The sequence below is a fragment of the Mchenga conophoros genome, linkage group LG19, assembly GCF_057382185.1.
Source record: "Mchenga conophoros isolate Kocher_MC1m ecotype Shallow Benthic linkage group LG19, M_conophoros_male_GT1.1, whole genome shotgun sequence".
NCBI classification, from domain to species: Eukaryota; Metazoa; Chordata; class Actinopteri; order Cichliformes; family Cichlidae; genus Mchenga; species Mchenga conophoros.
The window spans coordinates 15,218,134-15,238,059 of NC_140544.1; the positions used below are offsets into that span (position 1 = coordinate 15,218,134).

Below are 19,926 nucleotides of genomic sequence, written 5' to 3' on the forward strand. Positions count from 1 at the left end.
ATTTTTTTTACTTTTTCTTTCTTTTCTTTTTTTTTTACATTTTGGTCCACGCTCCACACCAAATGGTGGCGGTAATGCAACATTTTGCTGTTTGCCAACCCCCAATAAATAATATAGAGAAGAAGACTAGAAAACTTCAGTGGGATGTTTTTGTCCACAAATGGAGAAAACTTGGGACCGTGGTGAACCTTCCCAGAAGTGTCCGGTCCACCAAAATTACTCCAACATGGACAGCTAATCCAGGTGGTCACAGAAGAACCCATAGTAAAATCTGAAGAACATCTAATGGGGGAGTTTCATGGCAAAAAGCAGTGCTGACCAAAAAGAAGACAAAAATTCATCTCACATTTGCCCAAAAAGATCTTCAAAATGTACGAGACTTTGGGGAAGATATTTGGTAAAATCTGAGGTTTTTGGAATGGTTGAATCTCATTACATCAGACACAAATCTAACAAAACATTTTATCACAAGAACACAGCAACAGTCAAACATCGTGGGGATAGTTCAGTGGTCTGAGGCTACTTAAATGGTTCAGGACCTGAACAACTGAACAACTTAATTGATGGAGTCATGAATTCTGCTCTCTGCCAGAAAATCCTAAAGGAGATCATCATTTTGTTTCCTTATGCTCATAAACTGTGTTACCCTGCAAGAGTAGTAATGGGTAGATGACGTCTCATGGAGTGTATGAAACCTTACTGTGTCGACACTGTGTTAGTGTGCTGCTCAATAGCGACATCTGCTGGATATTAAAAACAATCCCATGCAGCTCGGATTCAAAGGAGCTTGCAAAGAAAGATCGGATAAAAAAGTATGGAGAGACTGAAACAGCTAACTGTAAAAGTATGTCAAATGTAGATTTTACAGAAATCTTTGTTGCAAAGAAATGTAAGTAAAAAAAAAGTGAAATAAAAGTGAGTTTTGTTGGGAAAAATACATGCTTGTGACAGTGGGAGTGGTTGTGTACTTGTAAGTGAGGGGTAAAGGCACAGTTTACACAATTTTTATTAAAAATGTGACGTTTTTGTAATATGTTGGGACCAAGGTGAAAGTGGTTATACACACTTTACATCTCTTTCTCATACCTTTCTGAAAGGGAAGGTCAAGGAGGTGAAGCAGCTTCTGAACCCCTCATCTTCTATAAAGTTATGCGGCTGACAGTATTTAATGATCATGTTCAGCACAGCCTGCTTGCTTTCTAGAAATTTAGACCCCAAAATGGAAATATATGTCTCCCAATCTACAGACTTTAAACACCATTTCTGCACACACCCTGTATCACACTCCTCTATACTCAGTTCTATGTATCAGTCCATTACAGGATAGTGGTCACCTCCTACAAACACCTGCAAGTGAATCTGACACTAATGTGTGATTGTCCTTCCAAAGAGACGCCAGATCTGCTTGACCACCTGAAGATTGATGATCTTATTAAAAAAGAAACACCAGGCATGTTGCCAAGGGACTGTAAAAGATGCCCTGGGCAACATTCAGACAATGCCTGCAGATGCTGGGGTTAATGGCATCTTTATTGGCAATCATGCCACTAGGTGGACTGCATATGAGGGAGCGTCAGAGATGGGTTACATCACTGAACCTTTGCCAAAAGCGCCACATCAGAGTGACAACAGACTGTGCCGCAGCACTTACACCACTGGAGAAATCCCACAACCAGGAAGGTGGAGACTATGCCTGTCTCATGGGCTGGAGAGCCACACATGAGGGTAGTTAAAAACAGAAATTATCTGATATATGACGCTAAAATTTACAGCAATCATTATAAACGTTAAACTTTTCTACTGTGAACAGTTGAGCAGAAGGTTTGGTTTTGACACAGAATGATCACTATATCAAATTATACTGTAATACATTAAAATACAAGTACTGATGACCAGAGTACACATATGCTACACTTTTTTAATTTGTGGTTGACATCAAGAAAAGACAACAAAAGTCACCTTGTTTTTAATTTTGATTTCTTTTTTTTTAATTTCATGATAGTGCAAATTAACTTGGATGAGTGACAAAACGTTTCTCCCACAAAACGCTACGTCCAGATGAACAGAATCAACTTTTGGAGATTTACTTTCCTGGATGATTGAAAATGCATCAAGACCAGTTTTTGGATAATTTCTGCTTCAAGATTTTGAGAGAAGCAAGGCAGTGGAAAAGTCAAGGTCTTTAGTCATCGCTGCCCTTAAAACAGCATCTGAAGGGATACATAATAGCTCTTCCCACTGCTCCAAAGAACCTGGCAATTTTGGACTTTTGTGGAGGACTTGTGAGGACACCCAAATTGATTTTCAAATGCTTCAAAATAGCCTCATCAAATGAACTATCACCTGCCCAAGCAGCATTCATGACCTGTTCTGTGGAGCCAAACTCCTTGATGAGTCCTTTAAACAATTTTTTGGTCAATTGACTCACATTCTTGTCCAGATTTGTTATAGACTCCTCAATGCTGATTTCAGGTTGCACCAAGTTCTTGACATGTTCAATAATGTCTTCTAAGTTTTTGTTAGCTAATGAAAGCAGAGGCTTTTTTAGGCTCTTTTTGTACTGAGCCATGAGTCTAGCTATTAGACACATGGCAAGGTACTCGGCTGCTGCCTGAGATGACACTGACAATTCTGAGAGCTTTTCCTCTAACTTTTCTGAGGGTTTCTCTTTAGACATTTCAGACAGTTTTTCCTCTAACTTTTCTGAGGTTTGCTCCTCAGACATTTCCGAGGGTATGTCCTCTGAGAATCTGTCCTCTGACTTTCCAGACATTTCCTCCTCCATCCTCTCGAGAACTGGTGTTGAACTTGAACAAGAGGATGTTGAGCGTTTCTCTGGTGACTTGACCTGCTTTTCCAGAGACGCTGGTCTAGAAGGACAGGGTTTTTTAGATTCTCTGCCACTTTTCTGAGAATAGTCTGATTCTGTGTCTCTTGCCCGTTTCTGTCCCTTTGCAATGACCTTTTGGATCTCTTCAACAGCATCAGACACTTTTTCGCTCTGAACAATTTCATCTATTGTTTCATCATCAACCAAAAGCAGAATATTTTGCAAAAACTTTCCAACTGCGTCTTCTATGATTACATAGAGGACTTCAGGAGAAAAGAAAACTCTCGATTCAGCTACTTGCTGTGGTGTCCTGGAGATGACGGAGTCTGATAGACTTCTACCCATAACAATTGTGGGAATTTGGTATACACGACTTATCACTAAATGGTCGTACAGTTTCTCTGTCAATTCTCTCGAGAAATTCTTCACTTTCTCGCTTATGTTAATGTTTTCGAGCCTTTCTTGGATAATGCCATGTTCTTTCTCCTTTGTGAACTCGCTGTATATGTCACTAAGTTCAGATTTGATGACATTAAAGCTAGTTGGAGTAGCAGATTTTATCATGTTTCCCAGAGTAGATGAGCTTCTAGAAGGGGCACGGACAGACATGCTAGAATTTGAACGAGGAGTTTCGCATGCTGAACCTGGGAGGCTGACACTCATACTGTCATGGGAACCTATTCTCTCAGTTTCAGGGGAGTGGGTTACCTTTGACAGACTAATAAAATAGTCTTTGCTCTTCTTTGCTGTTGTTTTCAGCTCCCCTTTCATCTTTTCAAAATGTTTTCCTGCAATCTTGGAAAAATGCAGTTTGCGTGATTTTTGCGGTGCGGAAGGAGCACGTGAGGTAAAAAACTCTCTCACTTTATCAAAGATGATTCCCCCGTTGAATCCAGATTTGGGTGAGGTACATTTCTCACTGTGACAAGAATAATCAGTGTCAGTGCACTGGAGATTGTCAAGTACAATATTGACAATGTCAGCTGCAATTTTTTCTACTCAGGTGGAATACTTTCTGCCTGCCTTTCAGCTTCTGCACATTCCCCACTTTCTGAACTTTCTTTCTTTTCTGAAAGTTGCTCTATTTTAGCGGGTGGCTCACTTTCCATATCTCTGTCATCATCCGATAATTCATCATCTGTAAAATCTGAATCTTGACACCAATTGGTCAGAATCTCACTAACCTCCTGGGTGGCTGATTTGACTGAGATGCTGGACTCAATGCTATCTTTGCTGGACTCAGACTTACTTGAATCGCTTTCCTTTCCCATGCACGGGCATTTCAGTTTACTTGCATATCTTTTCAAGCATGAGAGAGCATGGGAAACCATGACACGCAGTTTTCTAATATTACGAATTGCCCCACTGACGTAAACAGCGGGGTCTGATGGTAAATTGAAGTGCTCTCTGACCAGGGTGACTATCAATTTGACCTTATTTGAAATCTCCTCCTCAACCATCTTTGTCAGCTTTTTAGCACTGTCACATATCTGCTTTGGGATGTTGAGCAGGTTTGCAATAGTGATTGAGATGGAGTCACAAAATGATGGATTTGTTTCTATTTCTGCAGATGCATCGCTCTGAATGACGGGAAGAGCACGTCTCAAAATGTTGGCTGAGGTGATCTGTATGATTTCAGAAATCATATCAGCCAAAACTGCTTGAATATCAGAATCCCAAGCTCCATTTTCTATTAAAGTCCACTGTGCATCAGAGAGCGTGTTGAAGGCGTTATTGATAATCGGTAACAGCTCATCTGGTGATACGACCAGTGGGGTTTGAGTATTATAATCTTGTGTTGCAGACATTGTTATTTCACACGGATTCTCTCTGTGAAAATCTTCCTGAAATGCTAAACTTTCTGAATTGAAAGAGCGTGGTAAGTTTGACATGTAACTACTGTCGAGGGGGTCTCTGGTAGTGATAACGTTTTGACTTGGCTCCTATTTAAGGACTCCCGGATCAAAGGAAAACCACATTAAAGGACTTCTTTGACATAACACATCAAAATCTTCTATGACTTAAGTCGTTCAAATGCACGAGAATTCGCGCATGCGCAAACGCGTTAAGCTCTTTTTCTTTTTAACTTTATTTAACAAACAATGAGTATACAACATACGAACAGATGAAGTATACAAAACAACCGAACATGAACACAAAAAGCCAAGGGTAAAAGAAAAAGGTAACAATTATAAGAATACACGCAAAGATTCACATACATATATTGTTTTGAGAGCCTTTTCGTTGGTGGAGTCTGATATTGATTGTATGTACATTTCCACATCCTTAAAATAATGACAGAAATATGGTGTTTTGTTAGTAAATTTACATTTATGGATAAAAAATTTAGCTAAAAGTATTAACAACTTTATCATAAAAAACATTTCTCATACTTCTTGGGGAACTTAAAGAAACAGAATAAAACATTTTCCCAACGTAAAGAAAACTTCCTTAAAATATGGACAATAACAAACCTGCTAAATTCCTTCCAGAATCTCTGTGTAAAAGAACAGTACCAAAAAAGATGTGTCACAGTTTCTGGATGATCCCCACAGAAAGTACAATTAGTAGTTATGTCCCTTTTAAATTTTACCATGTAGTGACTGGCTGGATAACATTTATGTAGAATTTTAAATGAGACTTCTTTCACCTTATTTACAATCAAATATTTATGGGGGACCATCCAGACTGTCTTCCACTTGATATCTGGAACATATCGGTTCCAATAAGATGTTATATATGGGAGAGAGACGATATCTTCTTGGAATAAACTACATATTCTCTTATTGCTGTTACCAAGTTCCTGTGAAAAGCAGATTTTTCCTATTGGTGACTCAGCTGGATCAGGGAGAGTGACTGAGGTAGATATTGAGCTGTCAGTGTTTTTATATAACATTAAAGACCCTGAGGGTATGGCACCAAGCACCATTGAGAATTCCTGAACACTGATTGGAAAATGATATAGTGCAATAAAGTCGTTGTAAGCAAGTAGTTTTCCCTCTTTACTAACCAGCTGAGCCACCAATAGGATCCCATTCTGGACCCAAGTTTCCAGGAAAAGTGATTTATTTTTATATAAAATATCTCTGTTGTTCCAGATAAGCTATTTGTGAGGTGAGAAGTTGTGTTTATAAATGAGGGTCCACGCTAAGAGGACCTGCTTATGGAAGGATGAAAGCTTTACAGGGAGTTTCTCAACATTGTAATTACAATTTAAAATAAAATTAAAGCCACCAAAACGAGAGAAAATATAATATAGTATAAAGTTCCAGATAGAGGTAGGGTTTTTAAGAAAATGTTTAGCCCAATTAATTTTGAAAGTGTTATTTAAAGTAGAAAAGTCTAAGACGTTAAGCCCACCTGATTCGTACTTATTCATCACAACAGTTTTTCTAATATAATGCGTACGGTTTTTCCATATACAATTAAAGAGCATACGGTCAATATCTTTACAAATTTTCTTATCCAGATGTAAGGAGAGAGCAGCATATGTTAATCGGGATATCCCTTCTGCTTTAGTAATTAACACTCTACCTTTCAAAGACAAGTCCCTTTGCAGCCACTGGTTGAACTTTTTTAGGGTTTTCTGTATAATTGGAGTGAAGTTTGAAGAGCATCTTGATTTTTGGTCTTTGGATATTAACAGTCCCAAGTATGTGACTTCTTGTTTAACAGAGATATTACAGATAGTATTTGCAAGGCAGTCTTTAATTGCTAGTAACTCATACTTTTTTAGATTTAGGCATAAACCAGAGGCCTCAGAGAAGCCCGCGTTAAGCTCGTAACTCGGATGCGCATGGCAGAAGAAATCGCACGGAAATCCATGTTCTGTCAATGAGAAACTGTTTTTTTTTCTCAAACCTTTACTTAAACATCAGTACAATACAAAATGGAATTAAACAGTACCACAATAATGGTGTTGTATTTACAAAAGAATTGTATGCATAATAATTGAGTTAAGATACTGTACAAGTTCAAAGGAGAATACATAAAAAGAGAGATGTCGTCCTAAACATTTGGACTTGTAAATCAATGAGAAACTGATCCAGTGAGCTCTCACGTGTTCGGCTGCGGTCATGTCGGCCGCACTTTGAATTTTGTTGCTCTTTTTCTCTCCATAATACGGTTACTCGGAAACACAGCAGAGTTCGTCTTTTTTTTATCCTGCAAGTTTGTCCCCATTTACTCCGCAGTGCAGTAGATGTTTGTTAACAAAGAAAATATAATCCTTACTTGATTTATTATGATTAAAAAAAAAATATTAAAAACTCTTTAAGAGGTGGCAACATGGTAATATGCTGAGTGGCAGCATTTTCCTTTCTCACTTCCACAGAGTTTTTCTTAATAAGTTGGAATGTAACAACTTCCGGTATAAATTTTACATGTTTTATTAAGGCATGTCACATAGATCAATCTTGTATTTATTGACAATATCAAGTAAAAGAAATACAGTTTTAGTGGTTTGTTGTGGCAATTAAAGCATTTTGTGTCACTTTATACAAAAAAACCAAACAAACAAAACCCAGCTCTTTTCTCAAATTACTGCAGCTGTATATGTGTCGAGTTTGCCTTTGTGCTTGTCCTTTTCTTCCCATCAAATTTGACAATTTGAACACACACTTGAATTAAGATTGTGTGTGTGCTCAGTCTTCCAGCAGTATGTCCAATTCTTCTAAAGGCAGTCGCACTCGCAGTTCTTTCTCTGTCAACAGGTCTACAAACTCCTGCAGGTGATCGGGGAACAGCTGCGCTGCGTCCATATACAAACCCTGATCACTCACACACACACACACACACACACACACACACACACACACACACACACACAGAGAAAGAAAAGGAGGGAGAATTTTATGTACTAGCAACATACATACAGCACTGATGTTGATTTAGTTTGCAATGATGACTACATGACACAACAACAGGGCGATAAGTTTAGTTTGGTAATAATATGCTGAGCAAGGCAGCATATTGATCAAGTGGCAACATCTTTAATGAAATCATATAACAAATAGTGTTGCCTACTGTGTGGCTAATTGTACTAACTTAGTTTCACTCGTACAACAACACCTGACGACTCTGCAGGGACTCAGCACAGAACTACAAATCAAGCTTTGGGAAATATCACTTTCACAGTATATGTGTGCCTCACCTTACACCAGGGGATATTCTGTAAGGCCTTGTAGAAGATTCCTGTGGCTTTATCCACTTTTCCTTCACACACCTACAAATTCACACGTACACACGTTACACGCACAATATAAGCATGGATGATATTGGTGTATCCACATGCACAGAAGCACTTCTACACTTTTGTTTCCATGTTTAATATTTTTTTAAAAAGAGGACATTTTAGTCCTTATTCCTAAAATGCACATAATAATATTCCTAAAATGTTTTTTTTTTCCTTTTTAAAAACGACACTAAAGCTTTCAGATACAAAATTTATTTTTCTCATTCAAGCAGGATCGGGTCTCTACAATCTTCCTAAAACTTTTAGTGCTCCAGGGCAGAACAGCATCAATGTGAGTTTGTATGACTGGTCTCACCAGGAAGTAGATGTACATTCTCCAAAGTAAAGGACAATGAGCCCCAGTTTCTGTTGCTATGGCGTTTTCAAACAGTCCACGGATGCGGTTGCTGAGGCCATTCTCCGGCAGGATGGATAAGGGATCATCATGTAAACACGATCTATAAATACCGCAGACATGTACAGTTTAATGTGCAGTAAGTGCTAATTATCAGTTGATAATGTGCAAACTGTTTCTGTTTCTATAAAAGCTGCATTAAGTAAAACTAAAAGCGAGACTGCAAATCACTTAAATCTGCATTTAAACAACATTAAACACTGAAACTTTTTGAGATGCTCTTTTTTCATCATGCTACTTATGAATCGCTTTTGTGTTGTGATGTTCCATCAGATGGATTTATTAACGTTTTTGAGCATTAAACAACTTTTATACTCTTTGTTGTCCTTCACTGGACTTTTTTGAAACGAGCAATTTAAATGTAGTTTTTGTAAATACTTTTGAAATCATCACCTTCTGTTTTTATTTGTAGTTTACATGGCATTTTGCTTTTTTGGACACAAGGATGTAAATGATATGTGAACTTTGATGTGATCCTGCTGTCTAATGTTTGTGATCATCTTTTGTCGTTTTACCTCTGAGCTGCATCTACCAGCTGCTTCCTTTGCTGTTCAGCAACAATGGCAAAGAGACGCGGCACCACGCTGCTGCAGTTTCTGGTTACAGAGTGAAAAAACCGGCGTGCACGGCCAGCGGTATGGTAACGGTTCTCCACCTGAAGCACACATCACATGGAAATGTCAGTCAGGCCAAAATAAACAAATAAGGTTAGGGCTCAAAAGGCTTTGGGAAACATATCTAGAGAAGAATGGGGGAAAATGTGCTTTTATTAGCCTGACCTGTACATAAATGCTCCACAGAGGGACGCTGGTGGTCCAGACTGGGAGGGCCGATGTCAGCGTTTGCCTCAGTGTCACCAGAGGAAACACAGCGACGGTGTTGTGGTACTTGAGCAGTGCCGCCTGCTGCCAGGCCAACGCCTCACACTCAGCAGCTACTCTGCTGACACAGGGCCTGTTTGAGTCAGCGTCAGCTCTTGCGAGCTTACCCTCCTTGCTGCTGTTCAGCTGCTGTTCAGCTGTTAACGTGCGGTGTAGTTCCTCCATCTTCTCTCTAACCTGGGTGTAGACTGCGTTGGCTGCTTGCACGCTCACCGTGAGGTACTGGAAAAGAGCGTAGCAGCCAACCAGACCTCTCAACCTCAGCTTCTCTGCCATCAGGTCATCTTGGACTGGAGAAGACAGGATAAGACAAAAAGCTCAAGCACAAAAAGAGAAGGGGCTCATTTTTAACTACTCTTACATTTTCAACAAGATATATTAGTTTGGAAGATGGTTTCCACCAGAAAAGCTTGGTTCAGGTGTATCCAATAGGTAACAAGAGAGTTCACATACAGCAAAAAGCATGACCCAGTCAAGCACAACGCTCTCAGCTTTTAGGACAAGAGCAAGCTAAATGAATGAGTGAAAAAATATTTTGGTTAACTGATATGAAATAAATTTTAAAAAAAAAACCCTGGATGTTTGTTTTCTGGATATTTTTTCTGGAAATAAAAATATCCAGAAAATCTCTGATCTAGTCAAATCTGTAAACAACCAGGCGGAGGAAGCTTTGTCTCAGATATTTAAGACTTCAATGTCCAATGGAATCAATGCATTTATAGCACATCGCTTTGTCCCTGACTACTGGTTGCTACAGGCTCTGGCTGCCTATGTAACCCTCTAATGTATTTACCATCCTTTCAAATTTAAAACAATTGTATCCTCCACTCTCATTGGCAGCTCCGATGTTGAGAAAAAGTTCAACTCGGGAGCCATTTCACATTTGTTGCTTTAACTCGCTGAACGCCATTATCTTTGGTTGCTACGTTGCTTCCTGTGTTTGTCATGTTTCATTTTATTATTATTATACTGTTCTGCCCTTCTTAAGTAATGATAAATCGTCTAATAAATATGCCAAGCACTTACTAAATTAAGCAAAATGAAACACAAAAAAAATAAAGTGGAGTAAACTAAAAAGAGAAAAAATTAAAGAGAAAATACAAAATTACTACTACTCTGATTGTGCAGTGAGTGCGGATTTATAGTAAAAATGTTCACGGCAGGTCTCTGAGAAGTTAAACAGTTGGAAACGGGTCAGAAAACAAACCTTTACTGTTTTGGTCCAGTGCTGATAAACTGGCAGCCAGAGTCTGGTCGTACGATTTTCTGGCTTTCAGGATGGAAACCGTGGAGAGGGAGGATGAAGTGGACGATGCAGAGGTTCCTTCTGCTAGCCGGGTCAGTACAGACACAGCCGGGGATGCTGTTACATCAGCCGGTTGACCCCCTCGCTCTTTCGCTCCATCCTCCAACTCCAGCTGGGACCACAGCAGGCAGAGATCACACAGAGCGAGACTGCTCAGCCCTTTGGTTCCCCCAAGCGCTGTTGCAGTGGAGAACACTTTGCGGGCCTCATCCAGGTTGCCCAGTAGCCATTCCAGGTGGCCGTACTCCCGCCACAACACTAATGATGAGCGATTGTCTGGTTCTTTGAGCAGCCGCTTGGCAACTCGCTTGCTGCTCTTCCCCTGAGAACGAAGGCGCTTTTTATTTCCGCCATGCAAGCAGCGCATGACCTGACGCAAACACCAAGAACCAGAAGAGTGTAAGGGTTAGTTTGACCTCACTTTGAGTTTGAATGTAGTCAAATGAACCAACTCCTACCTTGAGTTTCTCGTACTGGATCCAGCTGAGTGACAGGAAGGCTCGGTGGTGGGGCGGAAGCACAGGCTGAAGCATATTGAACAAGTTCGTGAGGAACTTCTCACCCTGTTTCCCAAGCCCCACCCACTTCCGTGTTCCTTGGAGAGTGGTCATGTGACCGACAGAGTTAATGCCACCATCAGCTAAATCATAGGAGGTCAGAGGACGCTGGGGAGCATTACCTAGGATGGAAAAAGTTGCTTTTTTTAAGACTCCTCTCACCTCAGTGAGATTTGAAAAAATTAAAGCTTGTTTAGACTGTTTTACCTTGAGTGAGCAGAGAAAGGTTCTCCAGCAGCAAGCCAGGCTGACCTGGGGAAACCGAGAGCACTGAGTCCACAGGCAAACCCAAAAAGCTCAAGAAACGGAGAAGCAGGCGGAGATGGAGCTCTGGCGAAGACAAACAAATCAGTGACGGGCCAATGTCATCAAACAACACCTGGAATTAGAGATAGAGGTCAGCAGAGAGGTCAACCTACATGGTAAAGTTCAACAAAAAGAATATTTTGTCTTAAAACAATCAAACACATCACCTGTCTGTCAGGATCCTCACAGTCCTCCTCTGACTGGCCCTTGGCTTTGTCGGGTCTCCAGGGCAACCAGTCTGTGGCTTCACGAGATGACTCCACATCCAGCCAGATGGTACCTCTGGGCTGGGTCCTGTCCTTCACCTCCTCTTCATCCTCTTCCTCTTCTTCCTCCTCTTCTGTGGAAACAAAAAGAAAGATTAGATTAATTACATCCCCATAAAGAGAGCTTGGATCACACAAACTGCAATAACTCTTCACAGACAGAATTTGTAGGTGCAGTCATATAGCAGAGTTTCATCTTCTTTGGTCTCAGAGAGAGAGGGAGGTCTGGGGATCTCTGCTTAAACTGTTGGCTCATGAGCCAAACCCAGATAGACAGTATAAAATTGATGGATAAATGAAATGGCACGTGCACTGTAAAGTGTGTGTGTTTTACCTACCTGCAGTGGGTTGTAGCCAACCTCCTCGCTCTTGTTGGAGCATCCAGGCTTTCCAGCCTCTGGCGTCCAGCTCCCCGATCCTTGCTTCGCCGCTGTCCCAGAACGGCTCAAAGAAGTCAACCTGTGGACACAGAGGCAGAAATGTAACTACACGAGGTTAGAATTTATTTTTTTTATTATTTAAATGACCAGCCAAGGCCACTTCACTGATCATCACATTCAACTCTGAGCAACAAATACAGTGGCTTGCAAAAGTATTCGGCCCCCTTTTACTTTCTGCCCACGTGTACACCACTTTGTGTTGGCCTTTCACGTGGAATTCCAATAAAATTGATTCATGTTTGTGGCTGTAATGTGACAAAATGTGGAAAAGTTCAAGGGGGCCGAATACTTTTGCAAGCCACTGTATAACTCCTGAAATGTCACACAAGTCCTCTAAGAGTAGATTACAACATTAAAACTCAGCGAGAACATACCTGCTGCTTAGTGGACAGCTCTCGCACGCTGTCAGGCTTGAAGAAAGTAAAGTCGATCATTGCCTGAAACATGGCAGTCGACTTCTCCGAATGACCACACTGACGCAGAAAGTGACACTGCTGCATGAAGATATCTGGGCAGAAAGTAAAAGGATGTGGGATTTGTAGTCATACAAAGCAAGCAGGACTGAATAATGAATGAATCTCATGCTGAAATGTCTGTTACCCAACATATCCTCCTCTATTCCTGGCAGAGCCGGGTGAGACACCATGCTGCCGTCTCGGACAGCACTGAGCGTGCTCAGACACTTGCCGTACGCAGCGTTGACCTTGGACACGGTGAAGCTGCTGAAATAGCTCTGGGTGAAGAGCAGATACTCCCTCCACAGGGGGGTGCTGTTTGGGTGGAGAAACACCTGAAACACAACAAATAAAGAGCAACTTTGTTACTTGTATGTGACATTTATTTTTTTTGATAGAAGCAGTAAGATTCCGACACTCTTGAGGGTTTCCTCTGCATTTTAGGGACTTGTTGTGACCTTCATACATAGACATACCAGTTTCTTCCACTCTTTAGCCAGAGCAGAGGGCTCCCAGAGCTCCTGGCAGATGCGGAGTCTCTCGAGTTGCAGAGCTATGCAGAGGGGGTTGGTGGCCACGGCGCGCTCTGCAATGCTTAGCTTTTTCTCCAGCACTGCCCTGTAGGAAGACTTGCGGCGCTCAGCAGCATCACTGCCCTGCTGCTCCTCCTCGCCTTTGAACACAGCTGCACTCGCCTCATCCTAGAGGATGAAGTAGGCGATGAAGTACCCAAACCTTATCTGATAAGCCAAAGAGCATGTTGGAGGAAACTCCGTGCTTCTTGCTTTTCTGTGACTGATTGAGGGCTTTATGCACACAAGAAGACTTTGTGAAACTTGCAATGAAAATGAAATGAAAGCATATCAATTAACTAATTATGTCTGTCCCCTGTTGTGTTGATTTCCTATTGCGGCTAGTAGTGACACTGAGTTAGACTCCTGGTTTGACTTATGTGTATGATTTAACCAGCGTAACCCTTTACCAGCACATCTCTAAAACTTTAGAAGCATTTTGAACAGTTGCTGCAGGCAATTTAGATGAATGAGCCTCTGAGGAGTTCATCAAATCTACTTCTGAATTACCTAAATGGTTCTTCAGTGGATGAACGTTATTCAAGTAAATCAACCCTCTTGTACTTTCATTGCTGTTTTGGTAATAATAAAGAACGTCAAACACTAAATATTCAATCTTTGTGAGAGTGTTTTGGAGCACCAGTGTGAGGAGTGCAGTTTCAGAGATGCAGAAGGAGCCCACGCTGCAGGATTTCCTCTCGGTACAGTGAGTGATCACTTGCCTCAGAGAAACATTCCTCCTGAAAGTTCACTGGCACTTTCAGAGTCCAGGATAGGAGTAGAGGGAAGGTTCAGATGTCAGACAATAAAATGCTGTCAGTCAGAAAAAAAACATTTCCACTGTCTTGATGCATTTGATTACTGCTTCTTGTGATGTTCTCATGAGAGGTGAGCACACATCAGGAGTCCGTAAACTTTTGTTAAAAGAAAGCACGTTCTGAAGCCCTGACATTCCTGCAGCAGTATTATAAAGCAGCGTGTGTACCTGATATCGTATGAACTCTATCCACAGCTGTGTGTCTGCTGGCTGCTCTCTCAGCCGCCTGTTGAAATCTTCGGTCCTGCCACCCAAAAGTGCAGTGCCCTCCTCTGTGTGAGCGTCCTCCTTTTGCTGGTCTTGCTGTCCTTTCCCCTGCAGCCAGAGGGCCGTCGAGGAGTCATACACACCGAGGGGATTCACCGATGACGTCTGCCCTATGTGAGCTAAAAAGATAAATACATTTTTAAAAATCAGTTACATTTTAAGGAATAAATGGAATAAATGTGGCACAGTGATGTTACATCTTTTTAAGCTTAGCACATTTTATACCAGCCCGTTTATACAGATGTCCCCTAAACACATCACAAGTTTTGAAAAGAAGAAAGCTATAACAATACACTCGCTGAATATGTGAGCTTGTTTTATCATACCAGCATGACAAACAAAGGCAATTACTGGCTTTTAACACACTTTGACCAAAACATTTTGGTTTTAACAGCCTTAGTTGTTGTTTTAGTTGTTTTTATTGAGTTATTTTATTTATTTTTTTCTATATTTTACTGCATCATTATTTTACATTTTATTTGTTTTAGTGGCATTTTACATTCTTAAGCATTTTGTGCAGCATGGACTGTTTGGAAATGGGCTATAGAAAGAAACTTGACCTACTGGTTTTAGTTCATCAGAGTCTCAAAGCTACATAAAATTGAGACCATTTAATGTTTCCACACCCATTAAAGGTCTGTTTGGGGGTTAAAGGATGAGTGTTAAGCGTTTTTTTGTTTTTTGGATGATTTAACTTGGGGGTAAGAAGATTGGGACATGGATGTGCATGCAGATAAAGATCCTAACAAAGCCACACAAAAAAACCCAAAAGCATAACTGTGTGACTACTAATACATATTCTAACAGAGAAAATTATTTTAGCCAAAAATATGAGAACTGACAACAGCCAAACAACCTCAAACTCACTGAGATCTCACTCACTCAGATCTCCAAAGTTTGAGGGAGATGAGATAAACAGAAAAGTCAAAGAAATGTCAAACAGACTCATAATTTTCTCAAATTAGTGGTGCCATGGCCCGTTAAAAATGTGAAGGTCTAATCTTGTTTTCTTTCCTTGAGACAATCATCAAACGCTGCTGACATTTTCTGGATTAATCTGCTTCTTCTTGGTCACTTGCGCAAGTCTAAATGAGACTTTCAGTTCAAAAAGGATCAGCACTATAATGGCACATTAAGCATGAAGTGGCTGAATTCTTTCTTTGCCACACCCAGCTAGACCCCGTACCTTTCTCCCCTTCTTTATTGTCTGCCTCATCATCACACAGAGGGAGGAAGATTGCAGAACTGGTGCCATCGCTACCATCAAAACTCGCTGGTAATGCAGGAAGAGCAGGCGCTGCCTTCAGCAGCTGTCGACTGACTGTAGAGTAGTATCTGTCCGCTGCCTTCTTCCCGTCGCCGCCTTTCTTCTTCTTCTTATTAGTCACCTCTGAGTCCTCCCAGCTGACCCCCTGCTTGTGAAAGTCCAAACCCAGAGCCGAGCTGCCTTTCCTTCTATACCTGGAACACAAAAATAGTGCAGCTCATCTCAGATTGTAGCTTTTATTCTGTACTCAACTATACAGTCCATGTAACTTTATAATTTGGTTCAAAATAAAACCTTCAGCCAGTCATTTATAAGTAAAAAACAAACAAACGGATGAATCCCAGGTTTTGGGAGCATGGTTTAACTACAGACATTACAGTCTCAGCTCTCCTTAAACTGTATGAGGATTCCTAAAAGACACATCTGATGGACAGAGGAGAAAGGAGAGAGGAGGCTTATAGGAAGAGCACAAGTGTATCCTTTGCAGAAGTGTTTTTACCTTCAGAGTATAAAAAAAGGCATCTCACATGGCTGGAAAATACAAACCACGCCTTGAACAAAACTCTTTAAACAACTCATCCTTTTTATTCTTACACTGCTTCATTTATTGAAAGTGATCAAACTTTTTCCCCTTTTTCTTTGTGAGATTAAAAAAATAAAGTATAATGTCCTGTCATATTGCACCATGTTGGGAAACTATTCAAACGCAGTCTTAAATGTGAGCATGGCTACACCTGAGATCAATTTAAGTTAAGTTTAAAGAGTTAAGCTTTTAAAGACCAACGTGGGAAAAATCAGAAGGTGCCAGGGATATTTCAGTCCACTTAAATCCTGGAATAAATGTGACACCGTGATGTTACATCCTTTTAAGCTTAGCACATTTTTTACCAGCCCGTTGATACAGACGTCCCTTAAACACGTCACAAGTTTTGAAAAGAAGAAAGCTATGACAATAAACTCGCCGAATATGTGTGCTTGTTTTTATCATACAAGCATTACAAACAAAGGCAATTACTGGCTTTTAACACACTTTTACCAAAACATTTTGGTTTTAACAGCATTAGTTGTTGTTTTGGTTGTTTTTATTCAGTTATATTGTTTATTTATTTATTTGTTTTTTTCTATATTTTACTGCATCATTATTTTGAATTGTATTTGTTTTAGTGGGATTTTACATTGTTGAGCACTTTGTGCAGCATGGACTGTTTGGAAATGTAGACACAGTTGGGCTATAACGACACTGTTTATGATGTAATTGTGTCAAATGTTTGCATAAACGTCACTTTCTTTGTGTCTCTTCTTGTGTGCAAGTCTTTTCTGTGAAGGGCTAAAAAGAAAAAAGAGTCATGTGTCTTTTACCTGGCTACGTCTCCTCTGTACAGAGACTTGTAAGTCCAGTTGGCGGGGTCTGCTTTTCGGTCCACACAAAACAGCTGCTCTGTGGGCAACTGGAGGTCATCCAACCAAGAGAAATGGCTCGCTAACTGAGGAGCCTCCTGCCTGTTTCCCACAAACATAATTACAGAACAGAAGCGAGGTTATACTCAGTGTATAAAATTACAAGTGTATGCCTCAGTGATGTTAAAGATGTTTGTGTACCTTTTGGCTTCTTGCTCCTTTTTGAGATCACTCGGGTAGATGGTTTCAGAGTCAGATGCGCTGCTGTGCGAATACCTCCCACTCTTTTTTTTGTGCTTTTTCTTCTGTTTCTTCTTCCTTTTCTTCTTTCTGGGTGCCACACCATCCTCTCTGTCCTCTTCAGAGCTGACATCTCTGCTGACACTGGGAGTCAATGAGGAAGAGAGGAAGAGTTTGATTTGGCAGATTTTTAGAGCTGGATGCTCTTCCTGACATAACCCAAAGGAGGTTTGTGTCTCCTTCTGCGACTGAACTGGGCAGCGATGAATTTCTAAGGAAGAACCAACACATTTCACAGTTCAGTGATCAGAGTTGTGATTCTTTTACCTTGGTTCCTTCTTGTTTTGCTCCTCGCTGGTCTTCTCTAGAAATCGACCGTGAAGAGAGAGCGCATCTCCTGTCTGAAAACTCTTATTCTTCAGCCAATCAAACTCTGAAAATGAGAGCAGACAAGACATAATTACAAGATAATCAGGAGGACTTAGAAATCATGAACAATGCAATCTGTCTATCCCAAGTAGTGATACTGCACTGTGCGAAGGTTTTGGACCACAACACGTCTAACAGACATAACATGGCATTTTTGCGCCAACAACACGATTCTTCCCTAAGGGGCATTAGCTGAAAATATGGCATATCTCTGGATGTTGTGCAGGGAAAACTGAGGGCAAAACTGAGGAAACTGGACGAATGGAGAACAAAAGTAACAGGCCTAAAAAAAACTATCTGCAGATGAACTGCATTTTGCCCAGCAGTATTGAAGATCTTGTCAAAGCTGATGAAATTATGAACACAGAAGTACCATCAGATTCTCACCCACCATGTAATACAATCTGAAAAATGTATGACTGGCAACAGCTTTCTTTTTAAGCACGACAATCATCCCAAACTTACTGTGAATGCAGTTAAACTACAACTGGGTAGAAAAACACACAATGAAACACTATGAGTCATGGATTGGCTGCCCCAGAGCCAAGACCTCAATTATTGAAACAGTGTGGGGTCATCTAAACGTGGCCAACATTAAAAGAAGAGCTTTGAATGTCCTTCAAGAGGCCTGTAAAACTATTCCTAAAGGGTACTTAAAGAAATTACAAGAAAGCTACCTCAGAGACATGTTTTCTAAATGTGAACAAACTGAGTTTTTACCATATATACTGTACCTCCATGTATTTTCCCACATATTTCAAGAAATCACTCAGTCTATTTTCCATTTTTAAAGCAGAGAAATATCAAAAACCAAGTGTGGCTCAAGACTTTTATACAGTATTATAATTTTTTTTGAAATACCAACTCTGAAAATATTCATAGTAGTAAGTCAAAATTTCGTCCTCATTCATTTTTTATTCATTAAATAAAAAAAGTGAAATGAGACAAAAAAAAAAAATCCTCTAGAGAGGGGAGGGAGGGAGGCACTAAATGATTATTCATTAAATGAACCCCGAAGCTTCAATACGTCAATAAAACGTTAGTGTAATGACACGAGCAGGATGGGTAAAGAGTATCTAAAGATACTGACAAGTCGTTTAGATTATAAAGACGTAAAATCGTCGCTGTTTTAGCTAAAAGATAGCGAGTTTCTTGGACTTCCAAGAGGAACACGTATCGTGAAATGAGAGATAAAGCTAAAAGAGGTTAAGATGTTTTGTGTCATTCAGTTCCAGCGACGAGCGGCTGATCTGACATTGAATATCAGGTCGTTGTTTCGGTCAGATTTTAGTTTTCGGCAGACTGTCAGTCTAACAGAGCGTCCAGGTGACTGCTAACTGACATTAAAAACCGTGTATTACAGGAAGCCGGGATCACCTGTGGAAGAATCTCTAACTTTGTTGCTCGCCTCTTCTGCAAACGCTGGAAACAGCGCCATGATGCTGCGTCACTTAGAAACAGGGCGCAGGGATATGACGTCACAACGGCGTTTGGGCTCGCCAAAGTAAAACATAATGCTGTTTGGGGATTTTTCAAACGTTAAAAAATTAAAATCCCATTTCTGTTGAAGCGTATTATACTCACTTAATTTTTTTTGTCTTGTGTAAACATATAATACATTTGGAAATAAGAAGGAAAAACTTCGGATTTTATTTTAATGTATTATTTTCTCATTTAAAACGTTAAAAGAGCCCCTGTTGGCCTGAAAGCTCGAATTCATGACTGCGTTGGCAGCTTTGGCTATTAGTTCACAAATATAATCTCTCCTGCCCACGTGTACTTAATATAAAATAATCCAGTGGAAAATAATACTATTCAAACTACAGCACTGGCACAGATGGTTGGCAAGGGAGAGTTGATTTTTTCACTTCCTGTTACTAAATAATGTGGTAAATTATGGCTTCTCTGGCACTTCACTGAAATTGTTGCAAAGCTATTTGACAAATCATAGGCAGACTATCAATGATAAGGCATTTAACATGTGGAGTACCTAGCTGTTTGGGGAAATTATTATTTTCAGGTCGTTTTTATGAGCTTTCATTTGTTTTAAAAACTGGCTCAGATTCTTTTGTATACTGATGACTCACCAGTATATGGATCTGAAACCTCAACTGATCAATTAAGCTTATTAATGCTTAATGAGTGACTGAACGCTGTAAAAGATGCGTTTATAATATTCCTACTAAAAAAAGAGGAGGCAAAACTGTTATTATTATTAGTGTATTCGTTGCTTTTAAAATAAAATAC

The 19,926-nt window shown here is 40.2% G+C and overlaps 2 protein-coding genes across 2 annotated transcripts; both read right to left on the minus strand.

Annotated features, from left to right (window-relative positions):
* Nucleotides 1-1,687: 1,687 nt before the first annotated feature.
* Nucleotides 1,688-4,638, minus strand: LOC146551928 (uncharacterized). Its single transcript, XM_085258281.1, has 3 exons — nt 3,933-4,638; nt 2,429-3,075; nt 1,688-1,705 (listed from the first exon to the last, which is right to left on the minus strand). Exons 1-3 carry the CDS (start codon nt 4,636-4,638, stop codon nt 1,688-1,690), a joined length of 1,371 nt encoding a protein of 456 aa, XP_085114407.1.
* Nucleotides 4,639-6,682: 2,044 nt separating this feature from the next.
* nrde2 (NRDE-2, necessary for RNA interference, domain containing) lies at nt 6,683-19,143 on the minus strand. Its single transcript, XM_085257648.1, has 19 exons — nt 19,057-19,143; nt 17,578-17,683; nt 17,212-17,394; nt 16,972-17,112; nt 15,532-15,806; nt 14,247-14,464; nt 13,166-13,390; nt 12,835-13,024; nt 12,609-12,742; nt 12,133-12,253; nt 11,696-11,868; nt 11,430-11,601; nt 11,124-11,344; nt 10,567-11,035; nt 9,258-9,649; nt 8,994-9,133; nt 8,380-8,521; nt 7,983-8,054; nt 6,683-7,599 (listed from the first exon to the last, which is right to left on the minus strand). The coding sequence occupies exons 1-19, from the start codon at nt 19,115-19,117 to the stop codon at nt 7,474-7,476; spliced, it is 3,561 nt and encodes a 1,186-aa protein (XP_085113774.1). The 5' UTR covers nt 19,118-19,143; the 3' UTR covers nt 6,683-7,473.
* Nucleotides 19,144-19,926: the final 783 nt, after the last annotated feature.